A 19717-nucleotide genomic window follows, 5' to 3' on the forward strand; every position below is an offset into this window, starting at 1 on the left:
TCTTTAAATTTCTGTACAGATAGTCTGAGGTGAGCCTTGTTTACTTTTCTGCCTCATTCTTGTGCATCCTGAAATTCTTGCCGGTTGAGTTTTTATTTTTTTTATGTATTCATTCTGTTTTTTTTTTGCATGGCTCCACAAGATACAGTTATGTTATGTATCAGAAATGTGGATGTTGTGTAGTGCTGGTTCACATAGTCACATGAGCCTTACTAATCTCAAAACCATCTCTGCTATTCAACTTTCCCTGTAAAAGTTTTTTAGATCTTTCTGACTGCCCTTTGTTCTCATTTTTTCTGTACATACTTGACAGGAGAGGCTTTTAGTACACGTTTTAGGCAGTAATGGTTAAATAAAGACTAAAATGAATATATACTGTACCTTTTTAAGTGACATTATCTGTCCTAGTCTGAGTTGTCCATAGCAGCCAAGGAGATGGAGTCTTTCAGTGCAGTTTTTTTTTCTTTCCTGTATATAAATATTATATGATAGGCTTCCCTGGAGAGATTTTTCAGGGATCGCCTAAAGGCAGCTAGAGTGGGAGATAGCCGGACTGACCAGAGGATGAGAGAGGCTCTGGAGAAGTCTTGGAGACAAGGTAGCTTGAGAGTAGGAGGTCTAGAGAAGACAGGAGAGGACGATTTGGGTGATATTTGGAGACAAGATTGGTGATGTAGCTCAGGTCAGAGTTGTGAATGGCTTTTTATGTTGTAGTTAGTATTTTTTATCTAATTCACTGGCCAATCGGAAGCCAGTGTAGGGATTGGTGGAGAAGGGGTAGCAGACACTTAGCAGTTGTTAAGCTAGATGTGTCTGGCGGCAGCAGCATTCATGATAGACTGAAGATAGGGATAGCCTATGGAGAGGTAGGCCAATGAGAAGGGAGTTACAAAGGTCAAGGCGAGAGATGACAAGGGAGTGAATGAGTAGCTTCGTGGTTTCATTAGTTAAAAAGGGACACATTTTCGAGATGTTTCGGAGATGAAGTCTACTAGCTTTTGACAACGATTGGCTTTGGGGCTGAAAGGACAGATCAGAGTCTAGGATTACATCTAGTGCCCTGGCATGAGGGGTGGGATTGATGGTTGCACTGTTGACCTTAATGATAACGTAACGGTGGGAGGTATGAGCTGGGGGAAAAAAAGTATACATTTTATTCTAAAATGTGTTCCTTTTTAAAAGAACACTAAAACGTTTCTATTCAAAAGCATTGCAGAATTATTGGAAAGTAAAAAAAAGGTGCTTTCTTAATCGTACATCACAGGACACAGAGGATTTCGTGTTCCTGACTACTTGGATTATGCTGCCTCTTTCAGGTGAATGCGTTCTGACCAAAAAAGGCAGGAATGCCATCTCAGGAAAGACCTCTTCCCTGCTCAGCTAAAGCTTGGTACACACACTGTTTTTTTTCATGCAACCCAGCAGATTTCGTGCACCAGTCGGAGCCGCTGTACTAACCATTCAAGGGTAGTCCAGCAATATCCTCCCCACACCAGAACTGCCATTGGCTGAGAGCACTGACCAGGAGTTTTCCAGCATGCATGTCCGACATACACACGGGCAGAATGTCAAACTTTTTTTTGTTTTTTAAACTGGCAAATGCCTCTCGACATTCTGGCTGTGTGTGTGGGGCTTAAATGGGTTGTAAAGGTAAAAAATGTTTCACCTTAATGCATTCTATGCATTAAGGTGAAAAAACTTCCGACAATACCACCGCCCCCAGCCCCCCTGTTTTACTTACCTGGGCCTTCGAAAGTCCAGCGCTCGCTCCCAACATCCTCTTCGTTGATCAGCCTGACCGCTGATTGGCTAGAGTGGATGGATTGAAAGCAGCGCAGCCATTGGCTCGCGCTGCTGTCAATCACATCCAATGACGCGGCGCGCCGGGGGCGGGGCCAAGTGATACAGTGAGCGGCTATGGCCGCCGGCTGTATCACGGGAGCGCGCCCGCAAGAACTCACCACCATGCGAGCTCCCTCGCATGGTGGTGATTAGGTCTTGCGGGGAGGAGTTGAAACAGCCGCAGAGGGACCCCAGAAGACCAGGTTTGGGGCCACTCTGTGCAAAACGAACTGCACAGTGGAGGTAAGTATAATATGTTTGTTATTTAAAAAAAAAAAAAAAAAAAAATTACCTTTTTAGTGTTCCTTTAAGTCCCCATTTTTTAGCTACTGTTCTTTCATCTTCTTTTTTTTTTTAAACCTAAGGTTTTTTCATTCCACCTGAATCAGAACATTGGGGTTTATTTAGTAAAGGTAAACCCACTGTGCACTTGGAAGTGCAGTCGCTGTAAATCTGAGGAGGATATGCAAGGAAAATAAAAAAAACAGCATTTTTTTCTTGCGGATGATAGAGATTAACAGAGGTTCCCCTGATTTCAGATTTTCCCTCAGATCTACAGCGACTGCACTTACAAGTGCACAGTGGAGATTTGCCTTTAGTAAATCAACCCCATTGTGTTGCCATCTTTTTGTCCTTACCCCATGTATGCTAAGAAGAAGGTGCTTCATTCCTTGGATATTGTTGGAGTTTATCTGAAGTCTACAGCCTGCTTTAAACAGTTTGATTCCCTGTTCTGCCTGAGGGACCTTGCTAGGGTCTGGGCTGCCTCTTGATCCACAATTTCTGGCAGATTCCTCAGGTATTTTCTCATTCCTATAGTCTCAAGGGCATGATTCCTCCTTTCCCAGTCCACTCTGCCTGGAGTGTCAGCATGTTCTAGGCTATCCGGCATCAAGCTTTTGTTATTAGGGCATGCTAAATCTACATCGCCTTTCCAGACCTACACCAATCGCTGCCAGAAAGGTTGTTTCCGCTCACCATTTAAAGCTATAGATGAATAAAGGCTGTACGCAAGAGTCTTCTCTTACAAGAATTTATTTAGCCATCAACAAAATATATAGATGCATCTATTAGGTCCCCACCTAAATTGGCTTTATCAGTTCAGCAGGGACCGGCCCAATTTTGATCCATGCATGGGTAGTTTGGTTGTTCACAATTCCATCTATCAATCCACCTGTGTACAATATGCCTGTTGGAAATGTTTCTCTCGTTCTATACTGCTGGCTATACCCAGCAGTGCTGACCCGTGTATTCAGACTGGGGAAGTCTCCCTGCTGTCAGAATACAATAGCGCAGCAGTAGGGATTCACTCAATCTGGATGGGGCAAACGAATCTTTCATTCAATCCGCTGGATAAACAAAAGAAAATGACTCATAGTTACCTAGTTAATCTGGTTGAAAAAAAAAAAAAGAGAAGTCCATCCATTTCAGCCAACCCAAAACACATGAATTAAAGACCTCCATATACACATTCCAATGCCCATAGTTAATCCAGAGGAAGACCGAAAAAAACAATAAAGCATGTTCCAATTTGAGACAAGAGGCTTTTGGAAATTCCCTGGATAAACGTTACCTATAAATGTTGGTATCCGGTTGTTATGTACATTTAGGAAAGATTCCAGGTCTTTCTTAAAACAATCTACTGAGCTGACAACTAGTTCTTGAGGCAGTCTATTCTACATTTTCACAGTTCTAACTACGAAGAAACCTCCAGACGTAAAGAGTGCCCCCTTGTCCTCTGTGATGACCTTTTAAAGTGAATAACTCAACATCAAGTTCAGTATATGGACCCCTTATGTATTTGTACATGTTGATCATATCCCCCCTTAATCTCCTCTTCTCAAGAGAGAATAAATTCAGTTCCTCTAATCTTTTCTCATAGCTGAGTTCCTTCATGCCTCTTATCAGTTTGGTTGCTCTTCTCTGCACTTTCTCCACTTCCCTGATATCCTTTTTTGTGAATTGGAGCCCAAAACTGAACTGCATATTCCAAATGAGGTCTTACTAATGATTTGTACAGGGGCAATCTCTCTCTCTCTCTCTCGTCTATACCTCTCTTAATACAAGAAAATAATTTTGCTCGCTTTGCAAACCACAGCTTGGCATTGCATACTATTATTAAGCCTATGATCTACCAGAACGCCCAGATCCTTTTCCTCCATTGATTCCCCCAGTTGTACTCCCTCCTAGTATGTATAATGCACAATGCATGTATAATATTCCTAGCCCTCAAGTGCATAACTTTACATTTTATATTTAAACCTCATCTGCCGCCTAGTTGCCCAATTAAACAGTGCATTGAAGTCAGCTTGTAAGTTGGAGACATCCTTTAAGGACGTTATTCCACTGCATAGCTTGGTGTCATCTGCAAACACTAAAATAGTACTTTTAATCCCAGATCCTATATCATTTATACCATAATAAAAATTAAGGGTCCCAACACTGAACCTTGGGGTACACCACTAAATAACCCTAGACCATTCAGAGTATGAACCATTAACCACTGCTGAATTCGGTCTTTTAGCCAGTTTTCTATCCATTTACAAACTGATTTTCCCAAGCCTAAAGGTTTTACCATACACATTAGCCGTGGATGGGGATAGGGCCCTAATGTATTGCCAACCTAACACATTTATGAAGTTGTACCAGGTAGATGTTCATACCTATGACAAAGCAAGTTTTAGGCGGAAGATCTTGCAGACGGCTTTGTAGTGGAGTTCCCCCGTTCTGTGTTTGGGCATGTTAGACTTGTTGCAGTGTTGCCCACCCCTCATGTTTAGTTTTGGAACATCCCAAGTAGTCATGAATATGAAGTCCTCTGTGTTCTGTAATGTACTATTAAGAAAATAGGATTTTTGGTTTGCCTGTAAAATCATTTTCTTGGCATGCATCACAGGATACAGAAATCTCATTGTTCTTGCCTGTTCCTCATTGCTTGCTACAGAAAAGATATTTGGGGCTGGTTGGTAAGTAGAGCTTGGAATTTACCAGGGAATTTTCCTTGGCCTTTTTTTGACATATGTTGCCCTCCAATGCTCCTTGCTGCACTGGCCTGTTATAGGTGGGGGCAGTGGCTAACTTTTTGTACTGTTAATATATTGGGTCAGGCAACACACTGATACCTTTGCAGCCATAGAGCTATTAGCTGGGTGTTCAGTGTGCCCCTTTTAAGGATGGGTGGGCTTCCTCCAGCCCATCTGCCCTCTATCCATCAGAATGCATGTGCTTTCACTGTGGAGTCTCTTAAAAGTTAGAGGTAGGGACTACAGGTGACAGGGTGCCTTAAAGGGGCCTGTAGCTTAAGCATGTATTTGCAATTGTGTGCAGACTAAACCCCTGTTTTTAACGCATACTGTTAGGTCAATTTGGTTAAAAACTAGGTGTAAAATATGGCCTACCCACACTGCTCAGCGCCAAGTTACTTGTAAGTTTATTAAACAGATGGAAAATGTTCAAGCACTATTTGTGCAAATCCCCTTAATCGCTATCAATAATCAAACCGATATAAAAAGCTGCTGTTATCAAAATTAAGTGAAAATACGGAACAGTAACATAAGAAAGTTCAGTTGGATCGCTGCATCTGTCCTATGTTATAACAGCGCTTATGTTAGTCCACAAAATTCCAGACTGACATAAATATGTTCATAAACATGTAATTTGATGTGATGACATTTGGCGAGTTCCACTCTGGAAATAGGTGATCCTAAATGGTTGTCAAAGCATGCACCCAAACACCAAGATCTTCACCACGTGAGGCACACTCCCCCAAGGGGTTACACTCACCAGAGCTCAGAATGTCTCAGACCTTAAAGTAAATCCTTATAACAGAAAAGTCATCAGTATTGCAGGCCGATTTGGACAGTGTGAATCGCTCCAGTTAGATAAGCCAAATAAAACAAAGAGATTCCAACATAAACATAGCGTAATCCTGTTTCACACATTTATTTAAAACTCGTCATACAGAATACGTACAAACTGTTAAAATCAATGAAGCATGTATAAAATCGTAATCGCCAGTCTGTTGCTCAGGATAGCGTCTACACTGTGTCCTTCCTGTTAGTATCCATCTAACTATGAGACGCAAACGTCGTATCCGACTTCAACTGAGGGCGTTTCAGTTGAAGTCGGATATGAACTTCTTATGTTACTGTTTTGTAAGGTCAATTTGATTGGTCGGTAAGTATAGCTTGGAATTTTTCAGGGAAATTTCATTGGCCTTTTTTTTGGGGCTGATTAGCAGCAACAGTGGGAGAGGAGCTAGACAGTTAAGTTAATGGAGTATCTACTGCATTTGTAATTCCTAAACTGCTACAATCCTGTGGGTTTCAGTAGTTTCCCACAATTTAGAAACACCCTCTGGTTCTTTCCTTTATAGCAGTTGTCTCCAAACTGTGGCCGGGGGGGGGGGGGGCAGATGCGGCCCTTTGCTTGCTTGCTTTTATCTGGCCCTCGGGGCTCTGTTTCATTCACTGACACCAATGAAGGGCACAATTCCTACCAATGACATCAACAATGGGGCACAGTTCCTCCCAATGAAACCAAAGATCGGGCACCATTCCTTCCAAGACACCAACAATGGGGGATTGTTTACTCCTACTGATGCTGGGACATTTTGTATGCCTGATGTCCACAGTCCAGCCCCCCTAAAGTCTGAAGGACAGTAAACTGGCCCTTTGTTTAGAAAGTTTGGAGACCCCGGCTTTATAGGGTTGTCGAGCTGCCAAGTTTTGTTCTCATAGAAAGTACTCTGAACCTATTGAGAGCTTTGAAAATTAATTTCTTCACAATACTTTCATCTACAAAGATGAATAAGAAAATGTTTTAAAATGATTTTACTGTTTGTTCAGAATATTTAAATACTTAGCGTGTATAATCTGAGCACAGGTTCATTTTAAAAGTAATACTCTGACTTGTAAGACGCTGCAGAGGAACATCTATAGACTATGAAGGATCACCTGTTCTATGACGGTACGGTCAAAGATTCTGCATCCCTAGGTTTCCTTTAGTTAATTAGCTTGTGTAACCTTATTAAATTACTCATGCTGAAATTGTAACTTTTGGTCCTCATTTCTGAGACGTTTGTGCTACTTCTGGTAACAAAGCCATAGACTTGTGTCTTTTTTCAACCTCACCTACTATGTAACTATGTGACATGAGCAGACATTGAACAAAAAAAGCTAAGACTATACTGTTGTACTCATGCTGACATGTTTTGTCAGTTATGCCTAGATAGAATCAATTTATGTATTCTTCCTTTGACATCTTATTCAACCATGCTAGCTATTATGAGAATAATGTCCTGTATTCTTTGTACAGTCAAAGATGTTTAGCAAAGCGTTTTTCTACTTGTGTAACAGTATTCCGGAAAGGAAGCCTGTGCAAAAATGGTAGCTCTCCTTTAATGATAGTGGTAAACATTGGTCACAAAGCTCTCACACCAAGCCTGCTTTGTCAGATGGGCGATTAGTGCTCCCTGAAAGTGTGACCTGGTTGTGTTCTGTGGCAGTTGACCAAACATTTGCCATTAGCCATATAACACAGCTCAGGGGAGTTCAGGTACTGCATCCTGACGCGCCTGTTCCTGTGCACAATAGACATTCATCTAGCATGTAAGTTGGAGCAGAAGATTTTCTGGGAAAGACATTTAAAGCCAAACTAATAAGGGGACTGGAGGACCTCCATTACGAGGAATGGCTGCAAACACTAAATGTATTCTCGCTGGAGAGGAGACACTTGAGAGGGGACATAATCTACAAAAATCTCAATGGGGACCCAAGCATAGTAAATAAACTATTCAGTCCTAGGGAGTGTAAAAGAACACGGGGGGCACACAATGAGACTGGAGGAGAAGTGGTTTAACCCTAAACTGCGTAGGGGGTTCTTCACTGTTGGGGCAATAAGGATGTGGAACTCTCTCCCACAACTGGTGATGGCTGCGGGGAGTATGGATATTTTTTTAAAAGACTCTTAGATGTACATCTTGACCACTTCACACAAATCGCTGTACCCATACGTCGGTACTTTGACGCTAAATACCGGGGTTATGGCAACAGCTAGCTGCCATAACCCTGGTATTTTCGAGAATGGCGTGCGTTTCTCTTTGAGATAAAAGTGGTCTTCGCAGCGAATTTGCCGCAAGATCACTTTTTATCGGTGGCGGGAGAGATGCCCTCTCCCACTAGGCTCCGGTCCTCTCCGTCGCTTACCGGACTCGCCAATAGCGGCGGAGACGGTCGCGTCCTCTCTGCTGCTTACCAGACCCGCCGGTAGCAGCGGAGATGATTGCATCCTCTCCCGTGGATGCCTGGCTGCCGACTGAGGGGAAGATGGCCCCTGCTCGGCTCCATGGCATGGCATGGCAGGGTGGAAGTAACGTCAGTTCTTAAAGGAGAAATTTGTTTTTTGTTTTTGTTTTTTTATTGCAATTTAGAGTAAACATGAGATCTGAGGTCTTTTTGACCCCAGATCTCATAGGTCCTGTCATGTTTTTTTCTATTACAAAGGATGTTTATATTCCTTTATAATAGGAATAAAAGTGACCCAAACATTTTTTTTTCCAACAAATTGTATCAAAATAAAAAAGTAAAATAAATAAGAACACATTTTTTTAAAGCAAACCGTCCCGACGAGCTCGCGCGCAGAAGAGAACGCATACGCGAGTAGTGCCCACATATGAAAAAAAAAAAGTGTTCAATCCGCACATGTGAGGCATCGCCGCGATTGTTAGAGTGAGAGCAATAATTCTAGCACTAGACTTCCTCTGTAACTCAAAACTGGTAACCTGTAGAAATGTTTAAACATTGCCTATGGAGATTTTTAAGGGTAAAAGTTTGTCGCCATTCCACAAGCGGCGCAATTTTGAAGCGTTATTTGTTGGGTATCAATTTACTCAGTGTAACATTATCTTTCACAATATAAAAAAAAATTGGGCTAATTTTACTGTTTGTTTTTTAATTCAAAAAAGTTTATTTTTTCCAAAAAAAAAGTGCGCTTGTAAAACTGCTGCGCAAATACGGTGTGACAGAGTGTTGCAACGACCGCCATTTTATTCTCTAGGGTGTTATAAAAATATATAAAATGTTTGGGGGTTCTAAGTTATTTTCTAGCAAAAAAAAAATTATTTTAACTTGTAAACAACAAGTGTAAAAAAAGAAGCTCGGGGCTGAAGTGGTTAAAGAACACAACATACAGGGATATGGGGAATAATTATAGACATTGATACATGTGCACCTACACAGGTTGAACTGGACGGACTATTGTCTTTTTTTGGCCTTACCGACTATGTAACTAACGTGAAAAAAATTGCAAGCAGACAGGTTCTTTATTGCAGAAGGGACATGCTATGGCATGCCATTCTATAAATTACTTGCATGCAAGTTTTCAATTTTTATTTACCATGTGCACATTGTTTAGCATGCACAGCGCGGTGTACATTCTTGTCTCTGGAATGAATGAATGAACTTCTGTGCACATCCATGTATAGTCTCAGTGCCTGAATGAATGTACTTCCATGTGCAGTAGTTTCTTTATTCCTTGCCAGCCAATTAAGAGGGCCGAAGACCCAGCACCTGGAAGAAACCATGGCGAAGATGTTGGCTCTGGTGAAAGAAGTGATTTTCTGACTTTAGTTCTGAATTAATGTCATCTTCTGCAGCAATCCTGCTGGGTGGAGGACCAGCACAAAGTCAGTTGGCTTCTGTTGCATGCAGTTGTCTTGGTGAGGACCATCCTGACAAGAATGAGTTGAGAGATGACCGCATCAGTTTGCTGCTGCTTTTTTGCTGCCTAGTTATATGCAGGGAACAGAGAGTGACTAGGCTCTATTGCTTAACTGCAGTAGATAAGTTAGGACACCAACTTCAGTGGTGCTGTCTGTCACTGGACAGTTACAGATCTTTTAGGCTTCCAAAAAAAAAAAATCCTATGTATATATTTTTACTTGTATTAAGCCGTTTCCCTGGAATTTTGGTTTTAAATAATGTTCTTTAAAAACTGGACGATTATGGACTATGATACTTTTAAACTATTTAATCATTTACATAATTGTCAGCATAAAACGTTTTATTAAATCTTTCACATGAATTGCCTGTATTTACCTGCTTAACTTGCGATCTTGGAGTGATAAAATGCTGATTGTCGGTGTGGTTTTTTTTTTTCCTTGTGCCATTGTTTGCTGTGATTGGCTGATTAATGATGCCCACAGCTTTGTGGTGACCTTATGTTGTGTTTCAAGTCTAAAGCACCAGGCATACATACGGTATGCAGGTGAGAACATGTGATCCAGCTTTTCAGTCAAAGAACAATGTAATCCATTGGTGGTCACCTTTCTTGATATGGGGGGCCTCAAGGGGCGCAGCCCCCAACATCACCAAAGGGCTACACATAAAGTTAAGTAAATATTTAGTCTCAGAGACAGCAGGAAAACAACAGGATATAGTCAAAGACCATGGGCATGATACAAGAGCTGGCCAGAGACTGCAGACATGACACAAACAATTGTCAGAGGCGCGGACAGGAGATGGTCGGAGACTATGGGCATGATACAAGAAATGGTCAGGGACTGCAGACTTGCTGCAGGAGACTGTCAGACTGTGAACATGCTATAGGAGTTGTGAACATGCTTCAAGAGACAATCCTAGACTAGAGACCAACTACACAAGGCTGCTAGAGATCACTGCTATAGCAGAGCAATATGGAAAGACAGATTAGTGTCTGCAGGGGCCTGACAAAAAGTACCAAAAGGCTGGGCTGCAGTTTGGGCACCAGGGACCTAATCTGGCTGGAAGTTCAGCGCATGTATAGAAGTTGTGCATTGCAGCGTGCATACGGTATTTTCACCCTTGCATACCTGCATCAACCATCATACTCATTGTTTGTTGTAATGTGCTTGATAATCGGCATGTAAATGGGCTTCATTTAGGTACAAGTTTTTGAAGGGCCCTGAAGCCCTGGCTGCACTCAGTGTAGCCCAACAAGGTCCATACTGGACTCCATCCAATGACTGGAGAATCCCTCAGACCAACTGTATGCACAGTACCCCACAGAGTATAACTGGTACTTGTTTTCTGATGCTGTGAAAGAGGAGAAAGGCGCACACACATTGGCTATCCCCACCCACATTAGCTATGCCCACCCCTTCCCTCTGCTGTCTATTCAGAGAAGCCTTTGTATTTTCTGAATGTGTTCACATAATACAGGGCTTCTGTGAATGGGGAGGGGAGGGGCGGGCATAGCACCTGCATCGACTCTTTTGTTCAAGAAGCAGAGCTCAGAAGGATCAGCGTCGCTCTCCCGGAACTACAGTGATAGCTGTCTTCCGGGAGTGCTATAAAGCTGTCGCATATAAATATAAGAGCTAAGCCCAAGATTATTATTATTATGCACCTCGCTGGACTTAACTCGTCTTGTGCCTTAATTTTTATTTTATTTTTACAAAGTAGCCGAGTTCCAGGAAAAACACTAATGCATGAGTGCTGTTTATAGTGTTCATTGAGCTGTAAAGGCGGCTGTTGCGAGAGATACACATAACCTTATCTATTCCCATCAATAGCAATTAGTAAATCGATTGACAATTCAGGCAACCCCCTCAATTTTGATGCACATATAGGGTCCTATTCATGCTAACTTGGCCAGTCTGCAGAGAATTGTACAATTTCTGACTCTTGGCTGCTCTAATTCTTGGCCTGCTTACCAATCAGTTCACATGAATATTTGCTTGCAGATGTGTCTGATGTACAGAGAATCTTGCAGTTCAGGAGTCCCAGCAGTAGTGATTCAGGCATACAACTCTCTGTAGAAAAGATGAGTCCTTTTGAACATATTGAGGAAAATCATTTTTCTGATTTGGGAGTTGATTTCTTCGTCTCTTATCCATCGAACAGCTTGACGCTAATTATAACGCTGTCTATTTTGCCTTTCATCCCCAAAGTCATTATTTTCAAAGCCATCTCCATAGAAACAGCGTGCCTAAATTCCAGCTGCCTTACAATGTTTATTTTAGGACATCCCTCCAAGCTGTCTGTGGAAAAAGCTAGGTCTAAATATAGACATTTTTAGTTAAAAAGTATATTCGAAAAATAATTTCCCTGAAACCGGATGAATAGAAAACCACCTCTCAGCTTTGAATGGTAAAGTGAATGGGGTTTTTCCTTTTAATTTACTGCATGGCTTTCCATAGACAGATAGAATGTTGGGCGATTCCTGCTGAAGTTGGAGTCGTGGAAGGCCTTGCAAGCCCTGGGCTGGGTGGAAAATTATCAGCCGGACAGTGAATGTATCCTAACTGATTTCAGTTCTTGTTTTGTTTGGTAGTCAGGCAACTGTTCCTGTCTAAATACTATGGCTGGCAGCGGTGAGTCTTCCATCCATGCTGTTGGCATGGATGGGAGAATTGTTTTTTTTTTTCTGTCATTCAGTCCACAGGCTGAACCAGAGAAAATAGAGCTGTGTATGGCTAGCCTAAGGTTTAGTGTATGACAAAGAACAATGCATTACCTAAGATACAATTTATTAATAGAATACACAAATGGTTATTCTCACAAAGCAACCGAATCACAAGGAAACCAGCCTCATTGCAGAACATGAACAGTAACAATAGGCAGACCTGGGTGACACATCATAGCAGAAGTAAGGGATAATGTGCTATGAGGGATATACCCTCTTCCTCAGAGTTCTGTAATGCTTTCCTAGCTTTACGAGCTTGTGATTCAGTTGGTTTGGTATTATAACCATTTATGTATTCTGTTAATAAATATTAGGTGTCTTAGATAATGCTGGTGTGCCCTTTTTGTTCGTTATTATTTAGTTGCAAGGATCACCCCAGTCTAAAGAAGTGCAGCAAAGCTTGGAGTCTACCTAGTTACCTGTGGAAGTATGAAACCAGCAAGATAGACTACTATGTGACTGCTATGCATATTAGCCACTGGCTCTATAGCACTGAAGATTATTTATTACAGGTACTTATATAGCGCTGTCAATTTATGCAGCACTTAACATATATATTTTGTACATTCACACCAGTCCCTGCCCTCAAAGAGCTTACAATCTAAGCTCCCTAACTCACATTCATACATACACATACTAGGGCCAATTTAGACAGGAGCCAATTAACCTACCAGCATGTCTTTTGGAGTGTGGGAGGAAACCGGAGTACCCGGAGGAAACCTGCACAGGGAGAACATGCAAACTCCAGGCAAAGGATTTTGCATGGTTGGGATTCGGACCGCCAACCCTAATGCTGCTAGGTGAAAGTGCTAATTACCTAACCACTGTGCTGCCTACTTGTACATATGGTCAGTGTATGTAAAATGCGTGGAGGAATTTAAACTGCCTGCTATTATCTTCAATAGCCATGGTCCCTGCCGCTGCCTAAATAGTGGAGCTGCCAAACCATGATTGCATCTGATAGGATGCAGTCTCTGTTTGGCCGATTATTATTCCACCTGGCTCAGTCGATTTGGAGATGTACGTTGTTAAACTCCATTCGGGTCTCACGTGACACTGTGGTGCAGGTAGTCCACTCTGTACATCACACATTGTGATATGAACAGGGCACATGTGATTTGGCAATCACCCCCCCCCCCCTTCCGCTCAGTCTGAGCATTCAAAAATGGAGGAGTACGATCGTTGAAATATTGTATAGAGGAATTCTTTCTCCAGCTCCTTCATGTCAGCAGGCCTTTAATCGTTGCATTACCTCATATCCAAGCAATTTCCAGAGCCAGAACAACATCAACATGTGAGGAATAGCTTGTAGTGTGGATCATTGCCTGCGGATAACGTTATAAATGTATACCATGTCAAAAACGAGCTTAGAGGTGAGAGGCCCAGATATATGTTCATACATAGAGAGATCAGCTATATCCATCAATCCAGTTATTCATCTCCGGGGTGTGCCCTTCTTATTATCTGGTAGAACCAAAGGCTTGGTTCTCTTGGCTGTAACCTTTGTTGCTATACCAACCTTTAGAGAAGTGAGTGACAGAGCTGACCGCATTTTATGGGATGATTCAAACGTGGCTTGTGGCAGTAGTGTTTAGGAAGGGTATGGAACCTGGGGAGTGTAACTATGATGCCAGTTAATCCCATTGAGCTCTCTGGAGACATAGTGGGCTCATCAAGAAACATCAATGAAGGAGGGTGCCCACTTGATGACCCGATGACTTAAATACCCTCCCCCCTTTTTTACCACCCCAACACCAAAAGTACCAATTTAACATAGGGGGTGAAAGGTCCTATTAGTACTTGTGCAGGGGTTAAAAGGACACCAGTCATGAGATTCGGGCAGATGGCCGTTGCCGGGTTCTCATGCTGGCCTTCTGGCTTCACTGATGTGAAACACATATGCAGATATGGTCCTCTGACTCTTGTGTCCTGTGAATTCTAGGTCTGTAACTGCAAAATGATTAAAGCGGTTGTAAACCTGTACGTCAGGGGTGTCCAAACTTTTGACTCTCCTGGGCCACATTGGAAGAAGAAGAATTGTCCTGGGCCTCACATAAAATACACTAACAATAATGCTGGGTACGCATGATCCAAATATTGGCTGGTTCATCTGGAACCAGACAACATTCAGTATGTGTGTACAGCCGTTTGTAGGACGGAAGACAGTGTCATCTGATCAAAGCTGATCAGTTTGTTTTGGGGGTGGGGGTTTGTTCAGTCACAGTAGCACAGTGGGAGGAGATTGCCACACTAATATCGCTTAGGTTAGGGTGCAGGCTGAACAAGCAAAAAAAAAATAGTATGTACCCAGCTTTAGGCCCCTTTCATAATTGCACCTCCTCTAAGCAGAATCTGCTTGCTCAGCGGGGGATTTCTCCGCTGAGCAGGCAGATGACAGGTCCATTGTCTGCTTTGCTATACAGAGTGGACATGGAGACAGTCCCGCTCTCCTCTATGGGGCAATCGGATGGAAGCGGACCAGCTGTCTGTTTCCAGCCGGACTGATGGAAAATGGGACCACCATCAGTCTATTTTGATCGGATGGCAGCAGGTGGCAACAGACATGTGTCCGCTGACACCTGCCGCTCTATGGAGGACAGTGCAATGTCCGATCAGGTCCGCTTCAAAAACTGACAGGTGGACCTAATCGGACAGCCCATGTGAAAGGGGCCTAATGATAGCTGATGAGCAGAAACAGTCAGGCAGATCGCAAGTTAACAATTGGATTTCAACTGTGTGCTGTGTGGGGAAGTAGAGGGGTGCTTGTGGGCAGGGGGGGGCTTTGGGAAGACACAGCGTCCCCGCATTCACTGCTGCTGGTGCTATTGCAAACAGGACAGCTCGAGCATCCCTCCAGGCGTGCCTGTACCTGGCTTGTTGTCAGTGTCTGCCTCCCCTATCGCAAACACGGATTCCTTCCAGACATGAATGGGCTCGGCTTGTCTGTGCCGGGCGCCAAGGCTGCTATACTTGCACTGAATCCCTCCTAGATGTTGCTCCATGCTTGACACTCTTGGGTCATGGGTTGGAATAACATGCACTGCTGAGCAGCAAAAGAATTTGAAGTCACGTGTAGATTATACAATTACATGAGCAATCCATTCTTCTTTTTTTTTTTTTTTATTTCACAGCCCGGGTGTTGCCTAAACTGGGGCAGAAATGCAACACGGGTTCAGGTTGATTATAATAGCAATAAGATATTCAAATCGCTTAACCACCTGTTGTTCACAGTTATGCCCCGTACACACGGTCGGACTTTGTTCGGACATCCCGACAACAAAATCCTAGGATTTTTTCCAACAGATGTTGGCTCAAACTTGTCTTGCATACACACGGTCACACAAAGTTGTCGGAAAATCTGATCGTTCTGAACGCGGTGACGTAAAACACGTACGTCGGGACTATAAATGGGGCAGTGGCCAATAGCTTTCATCTCTTTATTTATTCTGAGCATGCGTGGCACTTTGTCCATCGGATTTGTGTACACACGATCGGAATTTCCGACAACGGATTTTGTTGTCGGAAGATTTTATAGCAAGCTCTCAAACTTTGTGTGTCGGAAAATCCGATGGAAAATGTGTGATGGAGCCTACACACGGTCGGAATTTCCGACAACAAGGTCCTATCACACATTTTCCGTCGGAAAATCCTACCGTGTGTACGGGGCATTAGTGTTTGGCTTGCACATGACACGAGCATGGATGCAAGTTTACACAGTTTTCTCTTTTTTTTTTTTTTTTTAAGGTGCAGGATTGTAGAACTGGTTACCATGTAAATGACTAATCACTTACTAAGTTCATTTTTATATGCTCACTTATAGCCGGCATGTAGAAAATACTGTTGGCTACAAAGCTCACTTACATCCTCTTGTTTTCCAGGTACTAAAAGATGAACGCAGCGACATAGAAAGCAGTTCAGAAGAAGAGGATACGACAGTTAATAGCACCAAAGGAATACACAACACATCCAGCAATGGGGCAAACAGAGTGAACGGCCATGCAGCAAACGGCCAGTGGGCTGACGAATAAATGTGTGAGATGTCCAGCGACTTGGTAATATGTCACCTTTTTTTTTAAAAAAAAAAAGAGACTTAATAAGACTTGGCCTAAGTCATTCCTCACGTAAACCTGTCCTGAACTGAGCCGCCCCTGGAGGGTGAAGCACGCCCTGCATCAGACAACAGCTGGATACAATCCTAGCCATTACTTGACAGTTTGCTATGCTGGATCAGGATTGCCATGCACTGGCTGCCCTATACTGTTTGACCTGATAGATCTGCACCTTTCATAAACTGTGTGCTGAATTCCCCCCCACTCCATTCTATCACTTTTCAAGAGAGACTGCCGTTTGCACAGGCTATGGCGAGGATTGCGGTTCTTGGACCAATACAGCCCTTTGGTTCGGAGATGGCTGAACATTAGGCCTTTTTGAAAGAAGATGAGATTTGGCCCAGAGCTTTCATGCAGTTGTGCTAGGTACAACGGGTGGCGACCCTAACGCAAGCTGTGTGTGGAATCTCTAAAGTTTGCGCCTTAATGTCATATTTTATATTATTGTTTACTTCAGTCTGTGAAGAAAAGGTAAATGAGAAAAATAAAAAAAAAAATAAAAAAAACTCCAAGACTGGACACAGTGCTGGGTTTTCTGTTTCTAAAAGCACACCAACATCCTATAGAAACCCACACCAGTGTTATCATGCAGTGTGACACACAGACCCTTTTTTTCACTGGATTAGGCTTTAGGTCAGGGATATGCAATTAGCGGACCTCCAGCTGTTGCAGAACTACAATTCCCATGAGGCATAGCAAGACTCTGACAGCCACAAGCATGACACCCAGAGGCAGAGGCATGATGGGACTTGTAGTTTTTCAACAGCTGGAGGTCCGCTAATTGCATATCCCTGGTTTAGGTTATTGTATTATAATAATCACTCCTCTGATGAACAGTCCCTGAAACTCTGAGATGAGATACATTTTTGGGACACTTGGTTCAAAAAATGTAATATAGCCTTACCCTTGTAGTCCACTAATGCATTCTCGAGTCTGCAAATGGATGATTCCTCAGTAAGTATCAAGGTAATAAGAAAGTCACCAGCACCGCAGACGAGATGATTAAACAAGATGTTCTTTTGCATGCACAAAAACCAACAGTTCAGGGCAACATTGGGGGTCCCTTTATCAAGGCATAGATGTATTTGTTGTGTCTATGGCTTGATAAAGGGACACTGTACTGCTCTAAAATGTTGGTTTGTACATGCAAATAAACCCTCTGAATTTATGATGACAAGTCTGTGACACTGGCGATTTCCTTATTAAAATCTCATTATGTAAAGCTTAGCTTTGCTTATTTTATTAACTTTATTGTTGATAATGTGTCTTTACCTTGGCTGTGTAATTTCCTCCAGGCTTACTTCAAACTGCTTTTAAAAAAAAGTTTTAACCTTTTGAGGAAAGCACGGCTCCCCACTGTACTTCTGGCCTGGGGGGGGGACATGAGCACTGTAGGTCTGACAGACACTGATACTGATGTCTTCACCTCCTCTCCTCTTAGCCATTCACCAATCATATGGCCATAGAGCACTGGTATTCATCAGGCCTGCAGAACAACACTTGTTGGTAATTGGATAATGCAGATTGCTCATATTTAGACCTCTTTCACACTGAAGGTGCTTCTCAGGTATTTTAGCGCTAAATATAGCCCCTGAAAAGCACCTCTCAAGCCTCCCCAGTGTGAAAGCCCGAGTGCCTACACACTGGGGGTGGTGTGCTTGCAGGATGGGGAAAAAAGAGTCCTGCAAGCAGCATCTTTGGGGCAGTTTGGGAGCGGTATATACACCACTCCCAAAACACCCTGCCCATTGAAATGAATGGGCAGGGCTGCCTGCAAAGTGCTTTGGCAGCGCCACAATACGGGCCCTTTTAACCCTTTGTTCGGCCTCTAGCGGGGGTTAAAAGCGCCCCGCTAGCGGCCAAAAAGCACTGCTCAAACTACTTTACAGCGTTGCTAAAACCCCCTTCAAAGACCCTTGTGGGGTGCAGAAAGTGACCCCAGTGGTTTTATTCCCATTATACTACAGAGAGCAGTGTTTTCTATTGTGAAGTGCTCTGGAATTTGCCAATTCAGGGTGCTTATATGAATTGAGATTTTGGGGGGAGATTCAGAGCAGCCCAGATCAGCCATTCTTAACATGGGTGATGTGCAATCTTAGGGTTCCTTTAGCTGTGGCTGACTGACCTCCCATTTGATGGTGCCTGCATTCTTCTGTTGGATTGGACTACACAGGCCAGTTTTTGCCCCCACATGCCTTGGCCACCCTGTCCACTGGTTCACCAGCTTTCCTTCCTTGGACCATGTTTGGTCGGTCCTGACTGCTGTAGACCGGGAACATCCCACAAGAGTTGCAGTTTTGGACTTGCTCTAACCCTGTTGTCTAGCCCCTAACATTTTGGCCCTTGTTAAGTTCAATACTGGGCACTTTTGCCCCCCTTCCTGCCCAGGCCAATTTTCAGCTTTCAGCGCTGTCGCACTTTGACAATTGCGCTGTCATGCAATGTTGTACAAATAAGAAATATTTATCATTTTTTTGAGACCGCTTTATTTTGGTGGTATTCAATCGTCACTGTTTTTTTTATTTTTTGCTAAAAAGAAAATTTAGTAAATAAGTAATTTTTTTTTCCTTCACTGATGTGCGCTGATGAGGCTGCACTGATGGACACAATTTATATGACAATTGCACGGTCATGCAACACTATACCAATAATGGTGCTGATGAGGGGGCACTAATATGCAGCACTGATGAACACTAATACACTTGGGGGCACGGATAGGCAGGCACTGATGGCATTGTTGGGGCTGCACTGATGATCAGTGCCCTGATTATCTGTACAGGTGCCCCCCTTGTGAGGAAATGCCACTTATCTGCGCTCCTTATCTCACACACGGTCAGTATGAGGAGAGGAAAGCTGATAACCTGCATTTCTTTGTTTACATGTGATCAGCTGTGTTTGGACACAGCTGATCACATGGGTAGGGTAAGAGCTGCGTCATCGGCTTTTTAGAGATTGTGTATGCGCCATGTCCCAGGGACACGGCACGCTGCTGATCGCCACACGCTGAGAGTGGGACGACGTTATATGACGTCGTCCCAGAACAATAGAACCACCCTGCTGCGGGCATTTGCCTATACGGCGGGTGGGAGGTGGTTAAAGTAGTTCAAACCCTTGCGCTTGCCTATTTCAGATGGCATTGTAACAAGATGATCAATGTTATTCACTTGTGGTGCTTGACATAACTTTTGGGGGAGGGGTTATGGTGTTAATTTCTAAATCACTATGATGTTCTCTGGACACAGTGGTTACTGATCTTTATGGTAGAGGTGTGTTGGTTGTTTTGCAAATTAACAACTCTTCTTATACATTTGTTGCTTTATATA

The 19717-nt window shown here is 43.0% G+C and overlaps 1 protein-coding gene across 2 annotated transcripts in view; it reads left to right on the forward strand.

Moving 5' to 3' along the window:
• The window catches only part of CERS5 (ceramide synthase 5), a 136756-nt gene extending 119843 nt beyond the window's left edge, over nucleotides 1-16913 (forward strand). For both annotated transcript variants that reach the window (XM_073613161.1, XM_073613162.1), the window contains one exon: nucleotides 16164-16913. In XM_073613161.1, coding sequence (XP_073469262.1) covers nucleotides 16164-16313 — 150 coding nt within the window. In that variant the 3' untranslated portion in view covers nucleotides 16314-16913. The remainder of the gene's footprint in view (nucleotides 1-16163) is intronic.
• Nucleotides 16914-19717: the final 2804 nt, after the last annotated feature.

This window comes from Aquarana catesbeiana, linkage group LG02 (assembly GCF_042186555.1).
Source record: "Aquarana catesbeiana isolate 2022-GZ linkage group LG02, ASM4218655v1, whole genome shotgun sequence".
In the NCBI taxonomy this organism is placed as follows: domain Eukaryota; kingdom Metazoa; phylum Chordata; class Amphibia; order Anura; family Ranidae; genus Aquarana; species Aquarana catesbeiana.